Raw genomic sequence first — 22,558 nt, 5'->3', positions numbered from 1 at the left:
GGCCAATTTGCCTTCCCAGCCTGGGCAGCGCTGCGAGCTCGGGGTGTGAGAACGCCGCCGTGCACGCAGTGCCTGCAGCCCCAGCTGTGCCATTGCCTGGTTGGGGTGCCCCCACCCGTGTCCGCGACAGCGCCGTCCCCTTGTCCCCAGACAGCAGCTTGGCTCTCCCGGATGCCTCCTGCCGAGCCTGGGGCTGGTGGGGCCAGGACAATCTGCTGCCAGTGTGGGCTGGGTACTCCAAGCCGTGCCTGGGGCACGGTGTGCAGGCATGGATGGGACAGTGACCTGTGCGGGGGGCAGAGAGGGAGCCACAGCCTATCTCCTCCAGGCGGCTCAAAGGGGCCAGGCTCGGCCCCCAGCGGGGCAGGTTTGCACTCTCTGGGCACAGGTAGTAGGGACCTCCTCTGTCCCCGAGGGACCTTGTGTGACCCTCCCGAGCCTTTACAGGGAGCAAGGAGGATGGCGGCTGCGGCCAGACTCGCCCTCCTGCTGCTGGGCTGCGTGGGGCTGCTGCGGCCAGTCGGTGAGTGCCACGGCTCGGGGGGCAGCTGCTTTTGCAGCTGGGCCAGGAGGGAGCCCCTCTCCTCTCCAGGCAGTGATGCCGGCTGTCCTCATCCCCGTCCTCATCCCACTCTCCCCAAACAGAGGGCAGGTACATAAGCTACTGCCCCGACGGCTGGTCCTACTACAAGCTCAGCTGCTTCAAATACTTCTCTGAGCCCCGGACCTGGGACGAGGCTGAGGTAAGCCCAGTGGGGTACACAGGGGAACAGGGACGCCCCGTCTCCCTGAGGCGCCCTGGCACTGACACCTCTCCCTGCAGAGTCGGTGCCAGGACGTCAAGAAAGGCGCCCACCTGGCCTGGGTGGAGGACCCCCTCGAGGAAGTCACCCTGCGGAGAACCATCTCCTACCACCAGCGTGTGCAGCCCGTCTGGATTGGACTCCAAAAGAATAAAGAGGTGAGGTGTGGGCGGCAGGGGTGATGGGGGGCTAGGGGACAGCAGGGCCATGCCTCTGAAATCCCCTCGCCCTGTACAGAGCCAGGCCTGGAAGTGGACGAATGGGAAGGACTACAGTGCCACCAGTGATATGTCTGGGAACGGTGCTGGCGGGGAGAGCTGCGCCGTGCTGACCCATCACAGCGGTGAGTGCCCGGCCCCGCACCCACCTCAGCGCCCGGGCTCGGCCGGCACTGCCCCGCCTCGGTCCCCCTGCAGGTCCCCTCCCCTTGCAGGGCTGCGGTGGGCCCGTCCTCGCCGTGGCCCCCGCCAGCCCCCTCCCTGTCTCTCCCGCAGGCTTCTCTGTGTGGTCCGGTGCCGACTGCTCCCAGAAGCATCACTACATCTGCAAGTTCTACCCCCTGAACTGAGCGCAGCCCTGGCCCCGCGCCGGCGACGTTCCTCCCGTGCCACCTCCGTGTCTCTCCCCACAACTCCTATAAATACATTTATCTTATAAAAAAAAAAGCATGCAAGTGATGTGTGAGCTTGATGCTGGTCCGTGAGAGAGAGAGACGGGCTCTGCCTCGGCTCCCCGAGCTTCCCGGCTTCCAGAGGCTTCTGCGCTGCCGGTGGGGCAGAGCTGTTTGGGGATGAGTCCCCAGGAGCTGCGGGGACCGGCGCTCTCCTGGCTGAGCACTCGGGCTTGCTCATACCAGCCCTCGGTGCCAAACACCACAGGCGCCCCCGGGGAACAGGTCGGGGGACAGGAGTGTCACCAGAGCACAGACACGGAGACCTGGGACACAGATGTGGATGGGGACGGGAGCTGTCGTGGGTGTACAGGCATGGGGGCAGGTGGTCCCCCAGGTGCAGGCCTGCAACTCGGCCCCATGGTCATGTTGACAGCAGCACCGGGACCAAAGGTCCCTTTTGTGCCACTGTTATCTTGCCACAGGCATCACGTGGCTGTTTGCTCTGCTGCTTTGAAGATGGCTCTACCCCCACCCCGCTCATGGGGTTTTTACCCCCCCAGAGCTGCGGCACGTGTCAGGCGTGGACTGCGCCCCGGGCAGCACGGATGGTGCCGGCACCCAAGCCCGGCCGCCCTCTGCTCCCTGCCCGGGCCCGCGGGGGCTGCCCGCGCAGCGACCACAGCCGTGCCGGCGAGCCTGGCACCGGAGCTGCCACTGCCCCCGGGCAGCCGGCGCTGCGGGACAGCCCGTCCCAGCTCAGCCCCGGCTCCGGCTCCGTGTCCCCAGGTTTTGGGGCACGCAACACGAGGACACCTCGCAAGCTCCCCCCTTCGAAGCTGCGTTGCCCCTGCTGTGTTGGCTGGCGCTCGGTGACCTTTGAGCACCAGGGTCCGGCAGGCTGATAAAGGCCGGGAGGGCTGTGCCGAGCTGCCCACGCAGTTTATAAAAGCACTACGCAAGGCACATTCCGCTGTCCACCTGTCCGGCCGGCCGTCCCTCCGTCCGCGCAGCGGCCGGGGCGAAGATGCTGCGCTTGGTGGGGCGCGCTGCGCGCTGCTGGGGGGCGAGGTGGGCACTGCCAGGGCCGGAGCCGGCACCCCGGGGCACCCAGCACCCCGCGGCTTGGCAGAGGGCATGGTGAGCACCCACATGGATCGGGGGGCTGGAGACATAACCAGGGTAGGGCTGGGGAGCTGGCTGAGCTCTTAAACCTTGCTGGAGAAGGGGAGCCTCTCCCTCCTCCCTGCAGCACTGCAGGCACAAGGAGCTACCAGGGATCTGGCGTGCTCCCAGCTTGGCTGCTCGCTGGTGGCGTCTCTGCAGGGCCACCCTCTGTGCCCAAGGCTGCCATAGGATTGTTGCCGCTTGCTCTATCCCACAGCCTCTCCAGTGCTGCTGGGACAGGCGCCTGGCCCAAGGACGTGGGCATCCTGGCCCTGGAGGTGTACTTCCCTGCCCAGTACGTGGATCAGGAGGAGCTGGAGCGGTTTGATGGCGTGGAGGCTGGCAAATACACGCGGGGCCTGGGCCAGAAGCAGATGGGCTTCTGCGCCGCCCACGAGGACATCAACTCCCTGTGCCTGACCGTGGTGCAGCGGCTGGTGGAGCGCGGGCGCCTCTCCTGGGACGCCATCGGCCGCCTGGAGGTGGGCACTGAGACCGTCATCGACAAATCCAAGGCCGTCAAGACCGTCCTCATGCAACTTTTCCATGACTCTGGCAACACTGATGTGGAGGGCATCGACACCACCAACGCCTGCTATGGGGGCACAGCCTCACTCTTCAATGCAGCCGCCTGGGTGGAGTCCAGTGCCTGGGATGGTGAGTACAGGCAGGGACCATGCCGTGGGGCTGGACACTGGGTGGGTGCCATGAGACAGAGGAAGGAGGCAAGAGGTGGCCTGAAACCCAAAGATGCTCCAACTGCAAAGGGAGCCACTGCGCCTCCAGGCTCTCTGTCATCCCTGTTTCTTGCCCATCTTGGTGTGACCCCTGGCAGCATGGAGATGGGAACATCCACATCAGTGGATGGAGGCTTCCACCCACTGATGGCCCTGCCAGTCCCTCTGTCCTCGCTCAGGTCGCTACGCCGTGGTGGTGTGTGGAGACATCGCTGTCTACGCCACGGGGAACGCGCGGCCCACGGGAGGTGCCGGTGCCATTGCCATGCTGGTGGGACCCAACGCCCCGCTGGTGCTGGAGAGAGGTCGGTGCCGTGAGGCCCTGGGGGTGGCAAGCTGATGGGTGCTGTCCCTGGGGGCTATGCATCCATGTCCCAGCCCTGGGCAGAGCTGCTCAGCCAGACCCTGCTGGGTACTCCATGATGCTGGCTAGCCACATCCCTGTGGGCACTATGGAGTGACTCAGGGAGGCTGCTGGATTTCAGGGGTGCAATGGCAGGCAGCACCCCTGGGTGTTTGCCACCGGGCTGGGACCTCCCGGTGCTCTCTGACAGCTGGCTCTCCCCATGCCCCCAGGCCTGCGTGGAACCCACATGGAGCACGCCTACGACTTCTACAAGCCAAATCTGTCCTCTGAGTACCCGGTGGTGGACGGGCAGCTCTCCATCCAGTGCTACCTGCGGGCGCTGGACCGCTGCTACGCCGTGTACCGACGGAAGGCGCAGAGCCAGTGGCAGCAGGGTGAGTGACAGCGCCCCTGAGGTGCCCAGTGCAGCCCCCTGGGTACTGATGGCCCTGTGTTGCCTCCCAGCTGGCATCCAGAGGCCCTTCACCCTCGATGACTTCAAGTACATCATCTTCCACTCGCCCTTCTGCAAGCTGGTGCAGAAGTCGGTGGGGCGGCTGCTGCTGAACGACTTCTTGGCCTCCCCCAACCCCGACACAGCCTCTGGCCTCTACAAGGGGCTGCAGTCCTTCCGGTGGGTCCCTGTGGTGTGTCCCCATCCCTCAGCCCAGCCAGGAACGCGCTGGTCTGGAGTTTCAGCTGGTCTCTCTTTGGGCAGCGGTGTGAAGCTGGAGGACACCTACACCAGCAAGGAGGTGGAGAAGGCGTTCCAGGCTGCCAGCCAGGACATCTTCAACCAGAAGACCAAGCCCTCCCTCCTCCTCTCTTCCCGCAATGGGAACATGTACACACCATCCATGTATGGCTGCCTGGCCTCCCTCCTGTCCCAGTGAGTCCCCCCTAATGCTGACTTGGGGAGAGGGAGGAGGTCATTTTGGGGAGGGCACTCCCCAGCTGGATAGAGGGATAGAACTCGTCTCCCAGCCCTCATCTCCCCCTGCCTCAACAGGACCTGATCCTTTCATTGCACACAACCCCCAGTGTGGATGCCTCTTGCTCCAGGCCATCTCCCTGCCAGACTTTTCATCCCAGCCTGTTGGAGCTGGGCCAGTGCATAAAGCCCTTCTGTCATCACCAGGAGGATGAAAACCCTTGTTGTCATGCCCAGTAGAATGAGTGACCCCCTGGGAAAGGAGTCATGGGAACAGACAGGCTCTGAGGGGAACAAAAGCCTTGTTCTGGGGCTCCCTGGCACCACCGCACTCCAGGGCTATGCTCCCTCAGAAATGTGGCCCCAAGGATCTGCCTGCCTACAACAGACGCAGCCCCCTACACTGCCCCCACAGCCCTGTATCCCCATCTCCCCCCCATCCCAAATGTCCTGTAACCCCCTCACCTCTTGCTTCAGGTGCTCAGCACGGGACCTGGCCGGCTCCCGGATCGGTGCCTTCTCCTACGGCTCGGGACTGGCGGCCAGCATGTTCTCCTTCCGTGTCTCGCAGGATGCAGCCCCAGGTGGGCCCCAGGGCAGAGAGGGACTGGGAAGGGAGGGCGGCGTGGGGCTGTCAGCGCTGCCATCTCACACGTGGGGTGCCCCTTGGCAGGCTCACCCCTGGACAAGCTGGTCTCCAGCCTGGCTGACCTGCCCGCTCGCCTGGACTCCCGCAAGCGCGTGGCCCCACAGGACTTCGCCGAGATCATGAAGCGACGGGAGGAAACCCATCACTTGGGTGAGTGGGGCTGGGAGGATGTGAGCCTGCCCTGTTGGGACCCCACAGCACCCCTGAACATCACTGCCCTCTCCCCACAGCCGACCACGCTCCCCATGGCTCCCAGGCGGATCTCTTCCCCGGAACCTGGTACCTGACCCGGGTGGATTCCAAGTACCGCCGCGAATATGCCAGGAAGCCCATCTAGAGTGGGATCACCAGAGTGGTGAGCCCTGGGGAGGGGGATGCTCTCTTTCCCCCTGTTCATTCCCTGCATCCGGGGCTGGCCTGTGTGGGAAAGTTCCCTTTGTATGGGTGGGGAATGGCCAGCAGTGGCTCGGGCCCCAGAGCTGCTGGAGATGGAAGCGTCTTCTGCAAACACCTGGGCAGTGCAGGGGAATAAAGGTGCGGATGGGAGGGGGCAGCAGCCCGGCTCTGGCTCCTGGTCTTGAATGGTCTCCTCCCACCCCTGGTCACTCCCAGTTAACAACCACCAGTCTGGATCACATCTGCTTATGGGATTTATTCCATGGCCACCTGCCCTGCTAGACATGGGAGTTTGCCCTGACAGTCTGGGGGACCCAAGTAAGCCCCAGCCTCCCACTCATCAGTTTATGGGGGCAAGATGGCATTTTCCCCATGATGTCATTAAACTGAAACATCCTCATGGTAAAACCTGTGGGCAGGAGGGCACAGGCGACAAAGTGGCTCACAGAGGGGCTCGTGCCCCTTGCAGTGCTGCTCTTTGGGCCATGTCCCATCATGGGACTGTGGCCAGACAGGACCTCGGCAGCCACAGGAACCTTTGCACCCTTCAGCAAACAGCAGCAGGGCCGAGGAGCAGCAGGGGCAGGAGGGAGGGGGTTTGGGGTTGAGGACAAAGGACTGCACAAAGCACCACATGCTCTCTCCTTCTAGACCCTTTATTGAACATGGGGCCACCTCAACCCCAGTGTGGGGCTCAGGGATGGCCATGTGCAATGCTTCCCCAGCTGGGGGAGGGCCCAGATGCTGTGGCCGTGGGGAGAGTCCTTGTCGGCAGTCGGGGTCTACGGCAGGTGGAGCTGGAAGATTTCCGTGACACGTGGCTTTAGCTCACCGAGGCTGGGCAGGGGGGCTGAGAGCCCCACAACGCTCCACTGCTCCCCTGCCACCGTGCTGGAGCTGTGGTAGGACAGGAGCTGGGCCCCTGCCTTGCTCAGCAGCCCTGGAGAGGAGCACAGGAATTAGGGACCACAGGCTGCCCACTGCCCCAGGACCCAGCAGGGAGCTGAGCCTCTGCTCGCCTCAATCCCCTGCTCAGAGGCCCATGATGCCATTTCTTCCTCCAGCCCAAGTCCTTTGCTAAACATCACACAACCCCCTGCCCAAACCTCCCATCCATCCATCCATCCATCCATCCATCCATCCATCCATCCATCCATCCATCCATCTCTCCATGCGGGGGTTCCCCAGGCTGTCCCTGCAGCTCAAGGCTGGCACAGGGACTCACCAGTCAGTGTGGCCAGAGCACTGGTGTCAGAGGCTTTGGCTCTGTAGATGAGGAGAGGGCCGGACAGCGGGGCTGGCAGCTTGAAGGTGGCCCCATTGATCTGCCGCAGGACCGGGGTGCTGCCCTGCACTGTCCCCGTCACCTGGTGGGGGGTGCCCTGCAGGGACACCTGCACCAGACCAGTGCTGCTGTCGGGCTCGGGGGCCACATCACTGTGGGTGGTTGTGACCTGCCAGACAGACACAGCTACTCAGTGCCCAGGTCCTGTGTGAGGCTGGGGTGGGGAAGGGATGTCCTCAGAAGCGCCCCAGGGAACACCCAGCTTCAATGCTGCATTAGCAGCCCAGCAGGGTGTCCCCAGGCTCATACTGCTTGGTGGGGAAGGCACTCCAGGCTGGGCTGCAGAGCCCGGGTGTCCACGCACCTTCAGCCCAGCCTCTTGGGCCAGCAGCGTGGCATTCACCAGGGTCACCTCCTTGTGTGTCCCTCCAGCCAGCATGCCCGCAGCCACAGCAGGTGTCAGGTAGCTCCCAGCCTCCTTCAGGGGTGTCCCTGGGGTGCAGGGAGGAGGTGTGCATGAGCCAGCATCAGGGAGGTCAGGCCCGCAGTGGAGTGGTCAGCCTGGGGCTGGTCCTTCCACCCACCCAATCCATCCACCCATCCATCCCTGCACACTAGGGCTCCAATCCCACTGTTAATCACCTTCCTGTCTATCTGTTCTCCTGCCTGCCCATTGGGGTCCCCACAGCCAGGCTCACCTAGGGTGCAGACCTGCACACTGCCCTGCACTTGCTTGCCCGCCGTGCACAGCACCGTGCCCAGGGCCCTGGCCAGGGTGATCCAGGGCTTGGTCTGGGGTGAAAAAGCCTTGCTGAGAGCCTGCCCGTTAACCTGCAGGACAGAGTGAGCAGTGAGAGCCTGCCAGGGATCCCCCATGGAGCAACGCTCCCAATGCACCCATGGGTTACAGCTGGGGTAACTGAGGCACGGAGGTCAGGTGCTGTAGACTCACTACGCCGGTCAGCCCCTTCCCCGTGGCCATGTCCACGATCTGCATGGCGATTTCCTTGCCACAGCGGCTCTGTGCCTCCCGTGTGCTGGCACCCAGGTGTGGGCAGGAGATGACATTGGGGTGGTTCACCAGGTCACGGTCCTTTGGGGGTTCCTGCAGACACAGTTCCATCGTGCCTGGAGCACCTACCTGGGAGCTCGGAGCAGGGGGCATTTACCTCCTTTGCAAGGAGACAAGCTGAGGGCTGCTCCTGGTCCCAGACCCACAGGGTTTGCTAGGCCGGTTTGGGCAAAATTAAAGTGGTGCTGAGAGAAAGCCAAGCTCGGGGGGTCCCCACAGCCCCATTCACCTGTGTGAAGACATCGAGGGCGGCCCCACCACACTGCCCCGACTGCAGCGCCCGCAGTAGCGCGCCCTCGTCCACGATGCCACCGCGGGCACAGTTCACCACCTGCACGCCACGGCGGCACTTGGCAAAGGTGCTGTCATTCAGGAGCCCTGTGGAAGGAGGGCTGTGAGCAGAAGGGGGCTGCCCCAGCTCTCTCCAAACCTCCCTGACCGTGCCCGCTCCATACCCGTGGTGGAGGGCAGCAGCGGCGTGTGCACCGTGATGAAGTCGCAGCGGGGCCAGATCTGCTCCAGCGGCAGCTGCTCCACACCAAAGGTGGCTGAGACATCGGGGGTGATGATGGGATCGTAGCCGATGGTCTGAGGCAGAGCAGGTGCTCACTCTTACAGCCTGGCACGGTAGCTCTGGCCAGGTCAGGAAGGTCGATGCACCCATCATTCCTCCCTGCCCATCTCCTCACCTTCATGCCAAAAGCCTGCATGCGAGTGGCCACCTCCCTGCCGATGCGTCCCAGCCCCAGCACGGCCAGCGTCTTCCCGTTCAGCTCCATGCCCATGTACTGGGGAGTACAGGGACATTCAGCAAGCACACCCACATGGACACCCCACCCAGAGGCTGCTCCACTGCCTCCTACCTTCTTACGGTCCCACTTGCCCTCCTTCATGGAGGCAGCTGCCTGCGGGATCTGCCTAAAAAGGAGGCTGCGGTCAGCGTGGGGTAGGGGGCCGTAGGGCACACCTGTCCTCACCCTGCCTTGTGCTCACCTGGCCAGGCACAGGATCATCCCACAGGTGAGCTCGGCGGCACTGAGGCTGTTCCCAGTGGGAGTGCTGGGGATGGAGAGTGGTGTCACTGGTGTGTGTCCCCCGGGCTGACAGGGATCTATGCCCTGTGAGGACGGAGGCACACGGGGTGGTGCCAAGGGTGCCATGGATGGGGAGGGCACCCTATTGAAATCTCCCCGGCCTCCCCAGGTTCATGGGCACGGATGTCCTCACATTCCTGCTCTTACTTCATGACCAGGACGCCCTTCCTGGTGGCTGCCTCCACGTCCACATTGTCCACGCCGGTGCCAGCTCTGCCCACCACCTGCAGCCTCTCTGCCGCCTCCAGCACCTCGGCCGTGACTTTGGTGGCCGAGCGGACGATGAGCCCATCGCAGTCCTAAGGGGTGACAGACAGGGCGAATGGGACCAGGGTCGGGGCCGGTGGCCCGGGTAGGTGACGGGACGGAGACAGCCGCTGCCGGGGTCCGGGATCTGCCGTGCGAAACCGGCCGGGCTCTTGCATCAGACGGGAGGCGGGGACCGGTCGAAGGGGTCCGCTGACACCCGGGACCGCCGGCCTGCAACCGTGCCCACCCACCCACCCACCCACGCGTGGTGCAGCTCTGCCTCACCCGGATCTCCCGCAGCAGCTCCTCCTTGCTCAGCCCGGGCTTCTCCTGCACCCGGAGCCCGCCGGCCTGCAGGATCTCCCGGCAGCAGGGGTCCAGGCTTTCGCTGATCAGCACTTTCTGCAACTTGCCCAGTGCCATGGCGGGAGCGGGCCCGGCGGGGCGGGGAGGGACTGGACGGGACGGGGGTGCCGGCTCTCTCCGCACGCCGCCGAGAGGCTGCTGCTGCCCCTCCGCCGCGCTAAAAGGGCTGCGAGCGGTGCACGTTTTTCGGGCTCATTGGGTCCCGTCTCCATAATCCCACCTCCTTCCCCTCCCCGCCCCAGCCCGCCCGGTCCCCCCCTCATCCCCCCCGCCCCCGGGGGGAGGGAGGGAGGAGGCGGGGGGTGCGGGGCCGGGTCTGGGCCGGGCCCCCCAGCAGCCCCAGAGAAAAGCAAAAAGGTGCCCTGCCAGGACCCCGTGGGTCGGTGAGCCACGAAAACCGGGGCCAGCGTGTCCCGACCCTGCGCACCCCGTCCGTGCCTCAGTTTCTCCCTCCCGCATATCACAGCTCTGTAAGGCAGGAAGGGGACGGCAGTGGCGGCCACGATGGCCCGGGTGGCTCCCCACAAAGCTGGGGGTGCCGCTGGCAGGGAGCAGCCCAGCCCATGGCGAGCCCAGACATGCCTTCCCCAGGTCGCCCAGGAGTGGGGGTTCCCCAGACCTCAGAAGTGAGGCAGTGACGCGGCCCCTGCCCACCCCCGACTTCGTGCCTGCGGTTGAGCAATGCCCCTGATAAGGTGCCGGGGACACGGGCCAGCCCTGGCCCCTGGCTCCCAATGCCGTGGGATGCACGGGAGCCACCCAGCAAACGCCCTCCATGCAGCAAGAGCCAGGTGGCTGCGTCAGTGACCTCGCCGTGGGAAGTGCTGGCCCAGAGACACGACGGTGAGGGGGCCGGAGACCGGGCATGTGGATGGCAAGGGATGCGGCCAGACCTTCACCGGGCACCTGGACCAGACACACCCCAGATCCTGCCCATGGGGAGCAGGGACTGGCCCTGCCTTCCACTACTTTCCACGGATGGGGGGTGGGCAGAACCCACTCAGTGCTACCAAGCCAGGTCCTAATAGGAGTGGGCCCGTCCCCAGGCTCTGCGTGCCCCGGGCAGCAGGTCTGGACCAAACTGCCCTGTGTGAGACCCGGGCGGGAGGCTGTTAAACCGAGCAGAGCCCAAGTGACGGACCTGTCCTAGCAGACAGGAGGTGGCCAGAGTAGGATGACTGTCCTCGCCACAGGCAGCGCCGCCGAGGTGGGAGAGACGATAGCTATGTACAGCCTGGAGCTGCGCGCAGCCTGGCACCACCCACAGCCGGAGCTGCCCTGCAGCCACGGCCAGGGAACAACCGTGACGCCAGAGCGGGGAAAGTCCAGGGCGGCCGGCACGGGGTGAGAGATGCGGTCAAGGGCAGCGGCTGGTGAAATCTGCAGCGATCCCGAAACGGCCCCTCGGCAGGGAATGTGACCCGGGCACCGCGACAGGGCAGCCTCGCCACGGCCTCCTGCGTGGCGTGGGCTGGGGGCACCTGCTGCGGGAGCTGCTGCGGCTGGGACACGGCCCCGCAGCCCTTGGCACAGCCGGGCGCCGGCCTCTGTTTTAGCCATCAGGACCTTGCTCCGGGTGCCCGGAGGACACACCAGGACCTGCCATCCCGGCGTCCTGCTTCCCGTGCCGGCATCACCCGGGCTTGCCCAGGTTCTCGGTGGCTCCTCTCCCCGGCCCGCAGCATGTTTGTGCGGAGGACACGCGTGGCCAAGCCGTCGCTGCCTGCGCCAGCGCATTTGCGGCTTTTCCCGGCCGGCTGGTGCCCTCTCCTGGGGATCGTGGCCAGAGGCACAGCCCCACGGCACCGCGGGCCTCGCCGCGGGCCTGCTGGGACACTGGCGGTGCTGGCGGCGTGGCTGTGCCAGCAGGCATGTCCCCCCACTCCCAGACCTCGAAGAGAGCCGGCTGGAGGGGACCCAAAGGGGCAGGGCCAGCGGGATGGGTGCCAGGGGATTGGGGCTGTGGTGGCTGATGAGTCACAATGGGGATAAAGTGGGAGGTTAGGGGGGCACAGCACCCCTCTGCTGACCCCACCTGTACCAGGTGTTGCGTTTAGAGTAAGAAATTTGGCAGAAAATAAATGCACCTGTGTTCCAGCTGCTCTTCACAGATCAGAGGCCTGGGGACAGCTGAGCTGAATTTCTGAGTATAACCAATTTGGCACCATAGGTCTGGTGGTCTGGTCGTGTTCAGTAGGAAATTCCATGAGTGCAGCTTCACAAATAGTGCAGCTTATTAATTCAACACCATAGGTTTGGTCACATTCCATAAAAACCTTCCTAATCACAGATTCATGAATAGTGCAGTAGAAATAGAGATACAGAATTGCTGGTGATAAATGCACCAGCTGCAATAGAGTTTTAACAGTAATGTTGTGTGGTGATAATAACAACTGTATGCAGAAACTTACCACGAAGGTGTCCCCACTAGGGAGGAAGGAGAGGAGAGTAGCCCATTCTGTCTCCCAGGTATTTTTGGGTCTTCCTCCTAATCAGGTAGAATTCCTACCCTTCTTATATCCAGCCCAAACTTCTCCCCCTACTCCTATGTTATGTAGAGCACAACCTAAGTGGAGAGTATGGAGCTATAGACGTGGTACCATGTACCATTAAGCTTGTTAGCATATGCAGGGGGTGTGTGTTAATGTTTAAATGGCCGTCATCAGACAAAAGTTACTTTTTTTGGCCACCATGTCCTCCAAATTTCTGGTCGTATGACTTTGATCCATTTGTCAGAGCCAAAGTAGAATCACCTCATCACCACAGGACCTCCTCCTTCTTTCTTGCCGCCAGCTCTGTGGTTTTCCATCCACACTGGTAACACAGAGGGTATGGAGAGGAGCCCTGAGCCCTCACCTGGCTCCTTGGTCATCATTCCACACAAGGACAGACTCTGCTTGGTGGCAGGGCCATGGGGACAGTTGAAGGGCTGTGGCGGTGCAGGACAGAGGAGAATGGGGCCAAGCAGCAGGGAATTAGAGAGAGGGTCCCTGCAGAGAGAGGGTCCCTGCTCCCCAGGGGCTGGGGGAGCAGTCAGGGGCAGTGCTGGTATGGGGGTGTCCAGCAGGTAAAGGAGTTGGGGGTGTCAAAGGGGACTGGGGTTATTGGAGCTGGGATGGGAGTGGCAAAGAAGAGGAAAGGGGTGGGGAAGTTTGGGGGTGTTTTGTTGGGATGGTGGGTGTTCAAGGGGATCTATGGGGATCAAGGGGTGTAGGAATGTCCCAGTGGAGGACTGAGAAGTCATGGACAATTACAAAGCAAGTGAGGGTGTTGAGGGACTGGAACAGTACCCGGAGACTGATGGGGCTGTGGGGTGGCAAAGGGAATTTGTGACATCACGTTTGGATGGAGGCACCCAAGGACAATTGGGCAGGTAATTGGGGTGTCAGGATGGATGTCTGAGGGTGCCATGAGGGATCCTGGCTAATTGGGTGTCTTTTGGGGAGACCATGAAGTTGGAAGAAGGATTGAGAGGGGAGAGGAAGGGATCATGGATTGTTCCTGGGGGACTGAAATGTGAGGAAGGGTTGGGGCTCAGTCCAGAGAGACTGGGCTCAGTCCAGTGGGGAATTGGGGCGGGGGGGTGGATGTGTCAGCCAGGACAGGATGGTGCCTGGGTGGGGGGCGGCTGGAGAGATTAAGGGTAGATGGACAGAGGGATCAGAGAGAGGGCAGAGGCAGGGAGAGGGGAAGGAAAGATGGGGGTGTCAGAGGGAGGGATGGAGGGAGGGAAGGAAGGATGCGGGGTCAGAAGGAGGGAGGGAGGGAGGGAGGGAAGGATGCTGGGAGGCAGGGAAAGATGAAGGATGGAGGCAGGGAGAACGAGGAGGAGGGGAAGCAGAAGCGGGCGGAGCCGGCCGGTGCCGCAGAGCCGCCTCCCCGGCGCACGCTGGGCCGGCTCGGCAGCGCCTGCGGGGACCCGGCGGCCCGGCCCGGTGCCCCCGGTGGCCGGCCCGGTGCCGCCGGTGCGTGGCCCGGTGCCAGCCGGCCCGGTGCGGCGGAGCCCGGCGGGGCAGGATGCGAGCCCCGAGGCGGAGGTGAGGAGCGTGTCCGTGCCGCGGATGACACCCGCGGGTGCGCGTGTCCGGGGTGATGCGGTCGGGATGTCCCGGGCACGCGGGGGCTGCGTGTGCCCACGCTGGGCTGTGGCGATGCCGCGACAGGTTGAGGCCCAGGAACCCCCCGGCATCGGTGCCGCCGGGATGCGGGGAGGATCAGTGTGCTCCCTCGGGGCGTGCAGGGCCGGACGGCCCCTGTCCCAAACCCCATTCCCTTGGGCCGTGGGTGTCCCTTCCTGCTGCTGGGGTCCCTGTTGGGGCGGATGGCGGGGCTTTGGGACCCCGGGCTGGGGGCTGTCTGGGCCCTGCGCCAGGCAAGCCCAAGAGAACTCGGGAGCCGCTGGTGTGCACGAAAGGGACCAGGAGTCCCTTGTCCAGCACCGGGGCACACTGATGTTCGCTGCCCTGTACCATGGAGACCTGTGGCAATGTGTGTGTGCCAGATGAGAGGGCAGGAACTGTAGGGTGCTGTAGGATCCTGGGCTGGTGCCTGCACCATCACTAAGCTCTCCTCGGTGCGCTGAGCACGTGAGGTTTGCTGGGAGGTGCTGGCCAAGCACAGCCCTGAAGGAAAGGGTTCAGGGTGCTGGTGTTGGTGCGGGGAGCTTGGTTTGCCTCATCTCTCCAGCCCCGTTTTCATCGTCCCTGCTCTTCCCCGGTTGTGCCCATCCCCGATTCCGCTCCGAGCCGCTGGCCTGGCCGTTTGTGCCGGTAGCTCTCCAGGGCCCCGGGAGCTGCGCCGGCTGCCACGCCTGCGGTGCCGCGCCGGGAGCCGCCCAGCCCGGGGCGCGGGGAGCGCCAGCCGCGGCTCCCCCCGGCCGGCCGCGCTCAATGGACACCTTGTTGTCCTGCTGGCCGTGCCGTGCGCTCCGTGCTGTGCTCGCACACTCAGGCAGCCACCGGGTTTGGGGACGGCTGTGCCCGCTCCACCTCCTCCGTGGTGGCACCCCGCCCCTGCTGAGACATTTGTGCCACCGAGTCAGCGGGGAGCTGGATGTGTCACGCTCGGCATCTGAGCTGCCACAGTCTCCTTGGCCTTGCCTGGCCCTTGCCACAGCCCCTCTTGCCAGCCTGGGGCCGCTGGCACACAGTGGCTGCTGCTGAGCACGGGGCTGGGGCCTGCCGTCCATCCCTCCGTCCATCCCTCCATCCATCCCTCTGTCCATCTGTCTCCCTGCAGGAGGTGGTCCAGCAGCAGGAGGAGGTGAGTTGCTGTTGCTGAGTTCTAGTGCCCGGTGCTTTGGGGATGCTTTACCCCAGGATGCTTTCCCCATGGGCAGCAGCCACTCTCACACAGCCCATGTACCCTGGCCCTGGCTGCCAGCCCTGCGTTTTTCTGTCTCCTGATGGCACCCCGGGGTGCCAGTGCTGAGGAGTGGCTGCAGTGGCCCTGGTGTGATGCCGTGGAGATGCTGTGAGTCAGTGAGTGTTCTGAGTCAGGGCCTCGTGGTGCCCCTCCTGCCAGGGCTTGGAGGAGCACGGGGGTGGGGGGGCAGTGGTGCCCAGTGAGTGGGGGGCCCCAGGGCTGAGCCCCCCTCATTCTGTGCTGTGCCGGCAGCTCTGCTCCGTGCTCCAGGCTGGCATGAAAGGGCTCTTGTCCTCCTGCAGCCCCAGCAGCACTGCAGCGGCCTCCCCTTCGCAGCAAACAAATTCCCAGTGTTGGGTACAGGGGCAGGGAGGGGGGAGCTCCAGTCAGCCTGGCCTGCCATGGCTGTGGCAGAGCCCTGGGCTTCTGCTGGCCCAGCATTGCCGTGCCCAGGCATGGGGCTGCCACTCCGGCCGTGTTGGGGGGCTGGCAGGGCAGCTGCACTTTGGGAAAGAGGGTGTTTGGCTCATTTGCCCCAGATCCTGCAGGCAGCCTGCCCTGGGATGGCCCCGCCTCAGGGTGGCCCTGAGCAGTGACATTTTGTTTCCCAGGCATAAGGTTATTTTTGGGTTGTTAAGACCACTGTCAGGGTCCCAGTCTGAAGCATTGTAACCAGCACAGGACGGCCTGGTATCAGTCATTGGGTATTCCCCCGAATATTCTCACTCTGTCCTTCCCTTTGTTCTTTCCTTATCTGTTCTGCTTGTGTCACTGCCCCACCAGGGACAGCAAGCCCTTCTCTAGATAGGAATATCCTGTTCCAGTGTCATTGAAAGAGTGGCAGCTAATGCCTAGTGCTCTCTCTGGCTCTTCCAGCCCCTTTTGACACGGATTAAAAAGGGAACCTTGTACACTGAACCCCCATTCCCCATAAATATACATGGTATATATTTATGGTATATGATACCACAAGTATATGGGATCAAGCTGATAGAACAACCTCAGCTGTCTTAATAATAATTCTAAATTTCCCAGAACTTGCTGTCACTCCTTTATGTTAGGTAGATTCTGTCCATATTCTGTTTTTTTTTTTTTTTTCTGGGGTTTGCAGGAGTACAGAAGTGGCTTCTTTAATCCAAAAGACTCACAGGAACTTAACCACCTGCTTGGGCCCCCTGATGCTGGGATGTAGGACTGCTCAAGGCTCACATTTTTCCTTGTGGGCAAAACCACTAAAGGGCATTCTCCAACCAAACTGATTAGAGGGATGGAGCACCTCTATGAGGGAATTTGAGAGAATTCTCCATGAGATAATTTGCTTCTTCAGCCTGGAAGAGAGAAGGCTTCAGGGGCATGGAATTGTGGCCTTCCAATACCTGAAGTTTCCCTACATCTTTCTTGATGAAGAAAGATGGAGGGAGACATTTTACAAGAGCATGTAGTGGCAGGACAAGGGGAATGGCTTCAAACTGACAGCAGGTAGGTTTGAATTGGATAGTAGAAACAAGTTCTTTACTGTGAGGGTGATGAGACCTGGCCCGGGCTGCCCAGAGAAGCTGTCGAGGTCCCATTGCCAGAAGTGTTCAAGGTCAGGCTCAATGGGACCCTGAGCAATGTTGGCTGGTGGGAAGATGTCCCTTGCCATGGCAGGGGTGTTGGAAGGAGATGATCTTTAAGATTCCATCCAAACCAGGCCATTCTGGGATGATTCAATGATGATGATATTATAGATCTACTGATATATTGTAATGTTTGGTGGGTCACAGCTGTGGCTAAGATTTTGCCAGGGTTTTATGAGCAATATTGGGAGAGTGTTTATATCCCTGGAACAGCCTATTAAAAACATGCTGCACTCCCTTCCAGGTGAAGTGAATTAAGCCTTGTTGTGTTCTTGGAATGGAATCACCAAAAACATATATTTTGCATCCAGGGTTGCCATCCATGAATGGGGCACTCCCTGAAGGTGGCTTACCAGTTCCTTGATATTTGGCACAGCAGTGGTTAAAGGCTTAGCATTGGCATTGGCATCTCTCTTTTCTCCAAATCTGGTCCCACCCTGTCTATGTGCCAGTAATCAACAGGTAATTGCCATCTCCGCCAAACTAGTGAATTGCATGTGGTGAAAGTTTGGTGAATTACCAGTCAGTGAATTACATGGGGAGTGGGCTCTGGAGCTGATTTGTAAATTTCCAAACCAGGTGTAACTTCAGGAGTTCAATTTCATGCTGCAGCAGAGAATTTTATTGTGGTAAGTTGGCAGCTTTTGAATGAGGGAGGGTGAGCGCCCTGTGGCGTGAATGCACTGTGGGATCTGGATTTCTTTTAGGGTCAGGGTTGAATGGGAGGGCCAAACATTGCTCTGCATCAGCTGCCAGGTTTGGCTGCTCAGAACATTGAAACCCAAAATGTTTTCATTGTGATCTTTTGCTCCAAAGTGAGGGGAGGACATGTGCTTATCGCCTGGGAGCCATAAATTAGCCTTGCTGGTTTGGCACGTAGCACTCGCACTGTTCACTCCAGTGATTTCAACTCTGTCCAGTTTTTCAGCGTCCTGCTCTGTTAATACTGGAATTTGTGTTCCCTTATCTATTAGAAATGTCATTAATAGTTGAGGAGGCCCACCTGGAATCAGAATGTGTGGGCTGTTATTATGTGTGCACTGGTAGGATTCCTCCTGCTGAATTTTGGTCCAGCCTGGCTTATGGCCACAGCACTTTTCAAACGGAATCAGATTGAATGGGATTGTTTTTCAGCTATGATTCCCCACGATTCACCAAGGTTCAGTTGTCTCTTCTGTTTCTATAATGCATCTGCCTACATACTCAGGGGGATTTGAAGGAGACAAAGAATCATCTTCCCCTGGTTTTCTGTCATTCGGGTCACCCCATATGTCTCCATCCTGTTCCTCAGGGAATATGATTAGTTTTCTAATCTGTATGATGTCAGGGGGAATCAGGAGCTCACACAAGCATCATCTCTACCTTTTTTTCCAAAAAAATTTTTTCTCCTTCTCTTCCTCTAAATGTTTTTGCAGTTGCTTTTCCCTATTTTCAGCTGTGGCCAAGTACATTTTAAGTTGCTCCTTTTCTGATTTCAAAGCAGTATATTCTACGCCTGCCATTTTTTAGGAGAGAGGGTGCTCTGATTTCCTTTTGCACACAAGATCAGCAAGCCCGCAATACTGCACCAACAATTACTTTATTGTTGTTTTTCTAACATTTTTGGGCCCATTCTATTCCCTCTCAGGATGGTGCACACAGGTGTTAAGCCAAGTAATAACAACAATAATATGCAGAAACTTAGCAAGGTGTCTCTGGCTTGGGACAAGGGAGAGAGGTGTAGCCCATTGACTGTATCCAAGGTATTTTTGGATCTTCCTCCTAACCAGGTGAAATTCTTATCCTCCTTATGTATAGCCCAATCTTATCCCCCTCCTCCTATGCTACATGTGGCATGAACTAGGTGGAGAGTTGAGTAACAGAGTAATTTATGTGGCAGCATGTCTTTCATTAAGCTTATTTTCCTGTGCAGTGTTGTGTGTTTCATGATTTAAATAATCCTTAATCAGGAAAAAGTTACTTTTTTTGCCATGGTGTCCTTCAAAGTTCCAGTCACAGGACTTTGTTCCGCTCTGTGCAGTTTTTCAGAGCCAGGGAAGGATGATCCTCTCTCACAGGACCTCCTCCTCTGACCAGCTCATCTTTTCTTTCTGTCAACTGTGCACATCTCCCTCTGCAAAGTTAACAGTGCATGCTGTAGATGGTAAGCCTTAGCCCTTGCCTGGCTCCTTGGTCATCACCCCGCAGCATCCCCAGGATTTGGGGTGATGTGCTGCCTCGATGGGTATTCTGCCTCTGGGCATTGTGCCTCCTTGTGCATCAAGTACTTGGCTGTGATCCCTCCTTGCCTGTTGTGCCTCTGGGTATTGCCCTTCTGGGTGTCAAGCCTGGCATATTATGTCACTGGTTAACGTGCCTTTTTGGGTATATTGCCTCCAGGGATATCATGCCCCTGAGTACTATACTTCCTTAAGTGTTGTGCATCCTTGTGCATCTTGAGTGTTGGATGTTTTGCCTCTGGGTGTCACACCTGGGGCACTGCTCCTCCGGGGGTGTCGTGCCTCCGGAGGTCACACCTCCCTGGATAGTGTGCCTCTTGATCTCCTCAGGCGTCACACTTCTGGTTATTGAAATTTGGGTGCCTCTGGGGTTCCACGCTTCTGGGTAAGATGCCCCTGGGCACTGCACCTCTGGTTGCTGTGCCTGCAGGTACAACACCTCTGGGTCCTTTGTCTCTGGGTTTCACACTGGTTGTGGTATCTGGCAGGGCACACAGCCATGCCTGACCATTGCTGGTGTGTTTAAAGTCATCGTGCCTCAGTTTCCCCCCATGACAGGTTGTTGCTGCAGGGTCTGTGGCACCCTGTGTCTATCTCTCCTGCTCCCTGCCAGGCTGGCAGTGCTGTCCCTTGCTGCAAGATGCTGGTGTGGTGTGCAAGGCTCTGGGGACATGGTCCCGGGGCCCCTACCATGCCTTGTGTCACAGGAACGTGCTGGCCCTCCTTGGCTCTTGGGGCTCAGCCTTGTGCATGTGGGCAGGGCACTGTGCCCACACTGATGCTGGGACAAGTGCCCACCTCTCTGGGACCCCACAAAAAAGCTGTCAGGCTGAGATTAGAAAATAAACATTCTCATTTCTTTAAAAGGAGAAAAACCCTCAACAATCCAGGTGGATTTTTTTATTTGTCGGGTTTCTCTTTCTTTTAAATCATGAAATGACTCACACTTCTGCGCCGAAAATAAACCCGATTACGAGCTGGTGAGCCATGACAGCACGGAGGCACAGGGTCCCTGCGAGAGCAGCCAGGGCCAGCCGTGCCTCGTGGCCCCAGATCCTCCCCTGGGGGCTGTGAGCTCTGCTCCGGGGGCTCAGGTGGCCCTGACAGGGCTGCTAATGGAGCTCAAGTGCTGCTGAGGGGACACGCCATCTGCACAGCCCCCAGGGCCTCGTGTCTTTGCACTCAGAGCCTCTGCCCAGCGGCTGTGGGGACACGCACGTGTGTCCCCACGTGTGCGCAGACACCGGTGGCACCCCCGTCACCCTCCCCGGTCCCTGCGGCACAGCGCGGGGTGGCACAGGGGGGGCCCGGCCTGGACCCCCGGTGCTGAGCGTGACACGGCCGTGTGCTGCTCTCTGCAGGGACCCCTGCAGCAGTGACACTGTGCCAGGCGTGGTCCCCGGCGCCAGACGCATGGCGGGTAAGGCACCCCGAGAGCCCCCGGTACCCTGCATGCCCCGTTCCCGTGCTCCGCATCGCCCGGGGATGGCGAGGGGCTCTCTGGGCCCCGAGGCGTCCCCTTGTCTCTGCTCTCCTCGGAGGCACACGAGGTGTGGAGCAGCCACTTTGCTCGTCTGACTGCTGCTCGCCCTTGCTCCCTGCCAGCTTCCCAAGAAGGGCTGTGGGGTGAAGGTGATGAGGACCCTGTGCCAGCCGAGCCGAGGGGGTCCAGCGGCCCCCCGGCTGCTCAGCCCCAGCCCGACCCCTTGGCGCAGACGTGTCTCCTCCGGGATCTGGAGATGGGTTCCCTCGCCCACACACAGACCCTGCGGGACTTTGAGCAGGTGAGACCGCGGTGCGCTGGGACCCCGCATGGCACCGCCAGGGCCCTCCGGGCACTGCCGGGTGCTTGCAGGATTCGTGTCCTGGTCACACCAGCGGGTGTGGAGCGCAGGAGGGGCGGCGGGGCAGGTGGCGGTGGCAGAGGGGGCCGAGCCCGGCCGGGCGCCACGCTCCCCTCACCGCCCTCACGGCTGCGGCGCGTGGGGGCCTCCGGGGCTCGGGTTTCACCAACCCGCTGTCCCCGCTCCAGCGATTCCTCAAATAGCTCTGGGAGGCGGAAAAAAAAAAAAAAAAAAAAAAGAGGAAAGGGAGAGCAGCGGGGCCAGCGACGGGAGCTGCGGGCGGGCAGGGAGCCTAGGCTGTGTCCCGGCGGCGCCATGTGAGGGGTGCCGGGATGCCCGCCTCATGGAGCGCCGGCCATGGCTAACGGGTACCGCACGCTCTCGCAGCACCTCAATGACCTCAAAAAGGAGAATTTCAGCCTCAAGCTCCGCATCTACTTTCTGGAGGAACGCGTCCAGCAGAAGGGCGAGGACAGCCGGGACGATGTCTACCGGCGGGGGAGTGCCTGTAGGGGACGGGGTGAGCGGGTTTCCTCTCTTTTCTGGGAGGGAATGGGATGGGGGGAGTGTAGCCGGGGGGGATGACAGGGAGGGCTGCGGGCACTGGGGCTGGGGGAGCTGCTCTTGGGAGTTTGCCCCTCGTTTCCTTTGACAGGAGTGGGGAGAGGGTTGGGGAGGGCATCCCCAGCCTGGTGGGGTGCCCGGGGTGGGTGACAGTGCAAGTTTGGGGGCACACAGATGGAGTGGGTACACCCCATCCCAGTGCCAGCGGGCTAAAATACCACCTGTGCCACTCACTGACAGGAGCACCCATGGGGGTCCCCCATGCCACTTCTTCATTCCTGTGGGTAGTGGGGCTGGGGTGTCCAGGCGAGCGTGAGGGCATCCTACCCACCTCCTTCCTGCTCCATAGAACATTGAGCTGAAGGTGGAGGTGGAGAGCCTGAAGCGGGAGCTGCAGGAGAAGCAACAAGCCCTGGACAACACATGGTGAGTGGGGCTGGCCAAGCCCCTCAACCCAGGGCAGACATGGTGCCCATGCCTCGCTTGTGGTGGCTTTGTGGGCACGGGTACGGGGGATGTCTGCCTGCACCCTGCCCATAGCAGCCAGTAGAGGGGCCTGCAATGGAGCTGGAGGGGTTTGCAATGGGGCTAGGCACCCACAGGGGCTCCTCTTACAGCCCTGGGGTCAGCCAAAAATAAAGGACAGCACCTGTTTGGTGGGGGAGGGCAGTGCCGTGGCAGGGGCCATGGCATGGGTGTCTCACCGTGGGGCATCGATGGCAGGGGGGCCAGTGGCACAGTAGCTGGGGAAGCCCTGATTTTGGGAGTGTGTGAGGAGTGCTCTCATGGGTCAGAGCCTAAACATGGCATGGTGCTGCCAGAGGAGTGGTGTCCCCAGGGCAGGACGTGGGGGGAGCCAGGCTGAGGGCACCTGGAGTGGTACAGATCACCCAGCCCAGCTGGTTTGGGGTGGAGGCTGTCACAAAGGCTGTGCTATGCTGTGCCATGCTGCACACTGCCAAGCCACGCTGTACTGTGCCAGGCCATGCCAAGGGAGATGCCATGCCGTAGCAGGCACATCATGCTGTACCATGCCATGCCACGGGAGATGCCATGCCGTAGCAAGCTGTAGCACGCCGTGCTGTGGCAGGAGATGTCATGCCATAGTAGCTGTGGCACACTGTGCTGTGCCAGGCCATGCCATGGGAGATGCCATGCCGTAGCAGGCTGTAGCACGCCGTGCTGTGGCAGGCGATGCCATGCCATGGCAGCTGTGGCACTCTGTGCTGTGCCAGGCCATGCC

General features: G+C 61.0%; 4 protein-coding genes across 5 annotated transcripts in view; 3 read left to right on the top strand and 1 right to left on the bottom strand.

Moving 5' to 3' along the window:
- The first annotated feature begins 459 nt into the window (after nucleotides 1–459).
- Nucleotides 460–1,371, top strand: REG4 (regenerating family member 4). Its single transcript, XM_041420206.1, has 5 exons — nucleotides 460–523; nucleotides 646–743; nucleotides 824–961; nucleotides 1,041–1,146; nucleotides 1,298–1,371. Exons 1-5 carry the CDS (start codon nucleotides 460–462, stop codon nucleotides 1,369–1,371), a joined length of 480 nt encoding a protein of 159 aa, XP_041276140.1.
- A 1,042-nt stretch (nucleotides 1,372–2,413) lies between these two features.
- HMGCS2 (3-hydroxy-3-methylglutaryl-CoA synthase 2) lies at nucleotides 2,414–5,782 on the top strand. Its single transcript, XM_041420082.1, has 9 exons — nucleotides 2,414–2,553; nucleotides 2,798–3,237; nucleotides 3,497–3,622; nucleotides 3,894–4,058; nucleotides 4,129–4,297; nucleotides 4,382–4,552; nucleotides 5,072–5,178; nucleotides 5,268–5,393; nucleotides 5,474–5,782. The coding sequence occupies exons 1-9, from the start codon at nucleotides 2,441–2,443 to the stop codon at nucleotides 5,578–5,580; spliced, it is 1,524 nt and encodes a 507-aa protein (XP_041276016.1). The 5' UTR covers nucleotides 2,414–2,440; the 3' UTR covers nucleotides 5,581–5,782.
- A 494-nt stretch (nucleotides 5,783–6,276) lies between these two features.
- Nucleotides 6,277–9,829, bottom strand: PHGDH (phosphoglycerate dehydrogenase). The gene is made up of 12 exons (XM_041420075.1): nucleotides 9,625–9,829; nucleotides 9,238–9,389; nucleotides 8,990–9,055; nucleotides 8,860–8,914; nucleotides 8,686–8,784; nucleotides 8,452–8,584; nucleotides 8,226–8,374; nucleotides 7,877–8,029; nucleotides 7,623–7,755; nucleotides 7,289–7,416; nucleotides 6,865–7,093; nucleotides 6,277–6,579 (listed from the first exon to the last, which is right to left on the bottom strand). The coding sequence occupies exons 1-12, from the start codon at nucleotides 9,760–9,762 to the stop codon at nucleotides 6,422–6,424; spliced, it is 1,593 nt and encodes a 530-aa protein (XP_041276009.1). The 5' UTR covers nucleotides 9,763–9,829; the 3' UTR covers nucleotides 6,277–6,421.
- Nucleotides 9,830–20,988: 11,159 nt separating this feature from the next.
- LOC121344306 (myomegalin-like) overlaps nucleotides 20,989–22,558 on the top strand; it is a 28,646-nt gene continuing 27,076 nt past the window's right edge. For both annotated transcript variants that reach the window (XM_041420143.1, XM_041420142.1), the window contains exons 1-2: nucleotides 20,989–21,249; nucleotides 21,665–21,741. In XM_041420143.1, the coding sequence (XP_041276077.1) occupies nucleotides 21,109–21,249; nucleotides 21,665–21,741 (218 nt within the window). In that variant the 5' untranslated portion in view covers nucleotides 20,989–21,108. The remainder of the gene's footprint in view (nucleotides 21,250–21,664; nucleotides 21,742–22,558) is intronic.

This window comes from Onychostruthus taczanowskii, unplaced genomic scaffold (genome assembly GCF_017590055.1).
Source record: "Onychostruthus taczanowskii isolate IOZ18803 unplaced genomic scaffold, ASM1759005v1 scaffold63, whole genome shotgun sequence".
NCBI classification, from domain to species: Eukaryota; Metazoa; Chordata; class Aves; order Passeriformes; family Passeridae; genus Onychostruthus; species Onychostruthus taczanowskii.
This window is presented reverse-complemented; position numbering and strand designations above follow the sequence as displayed.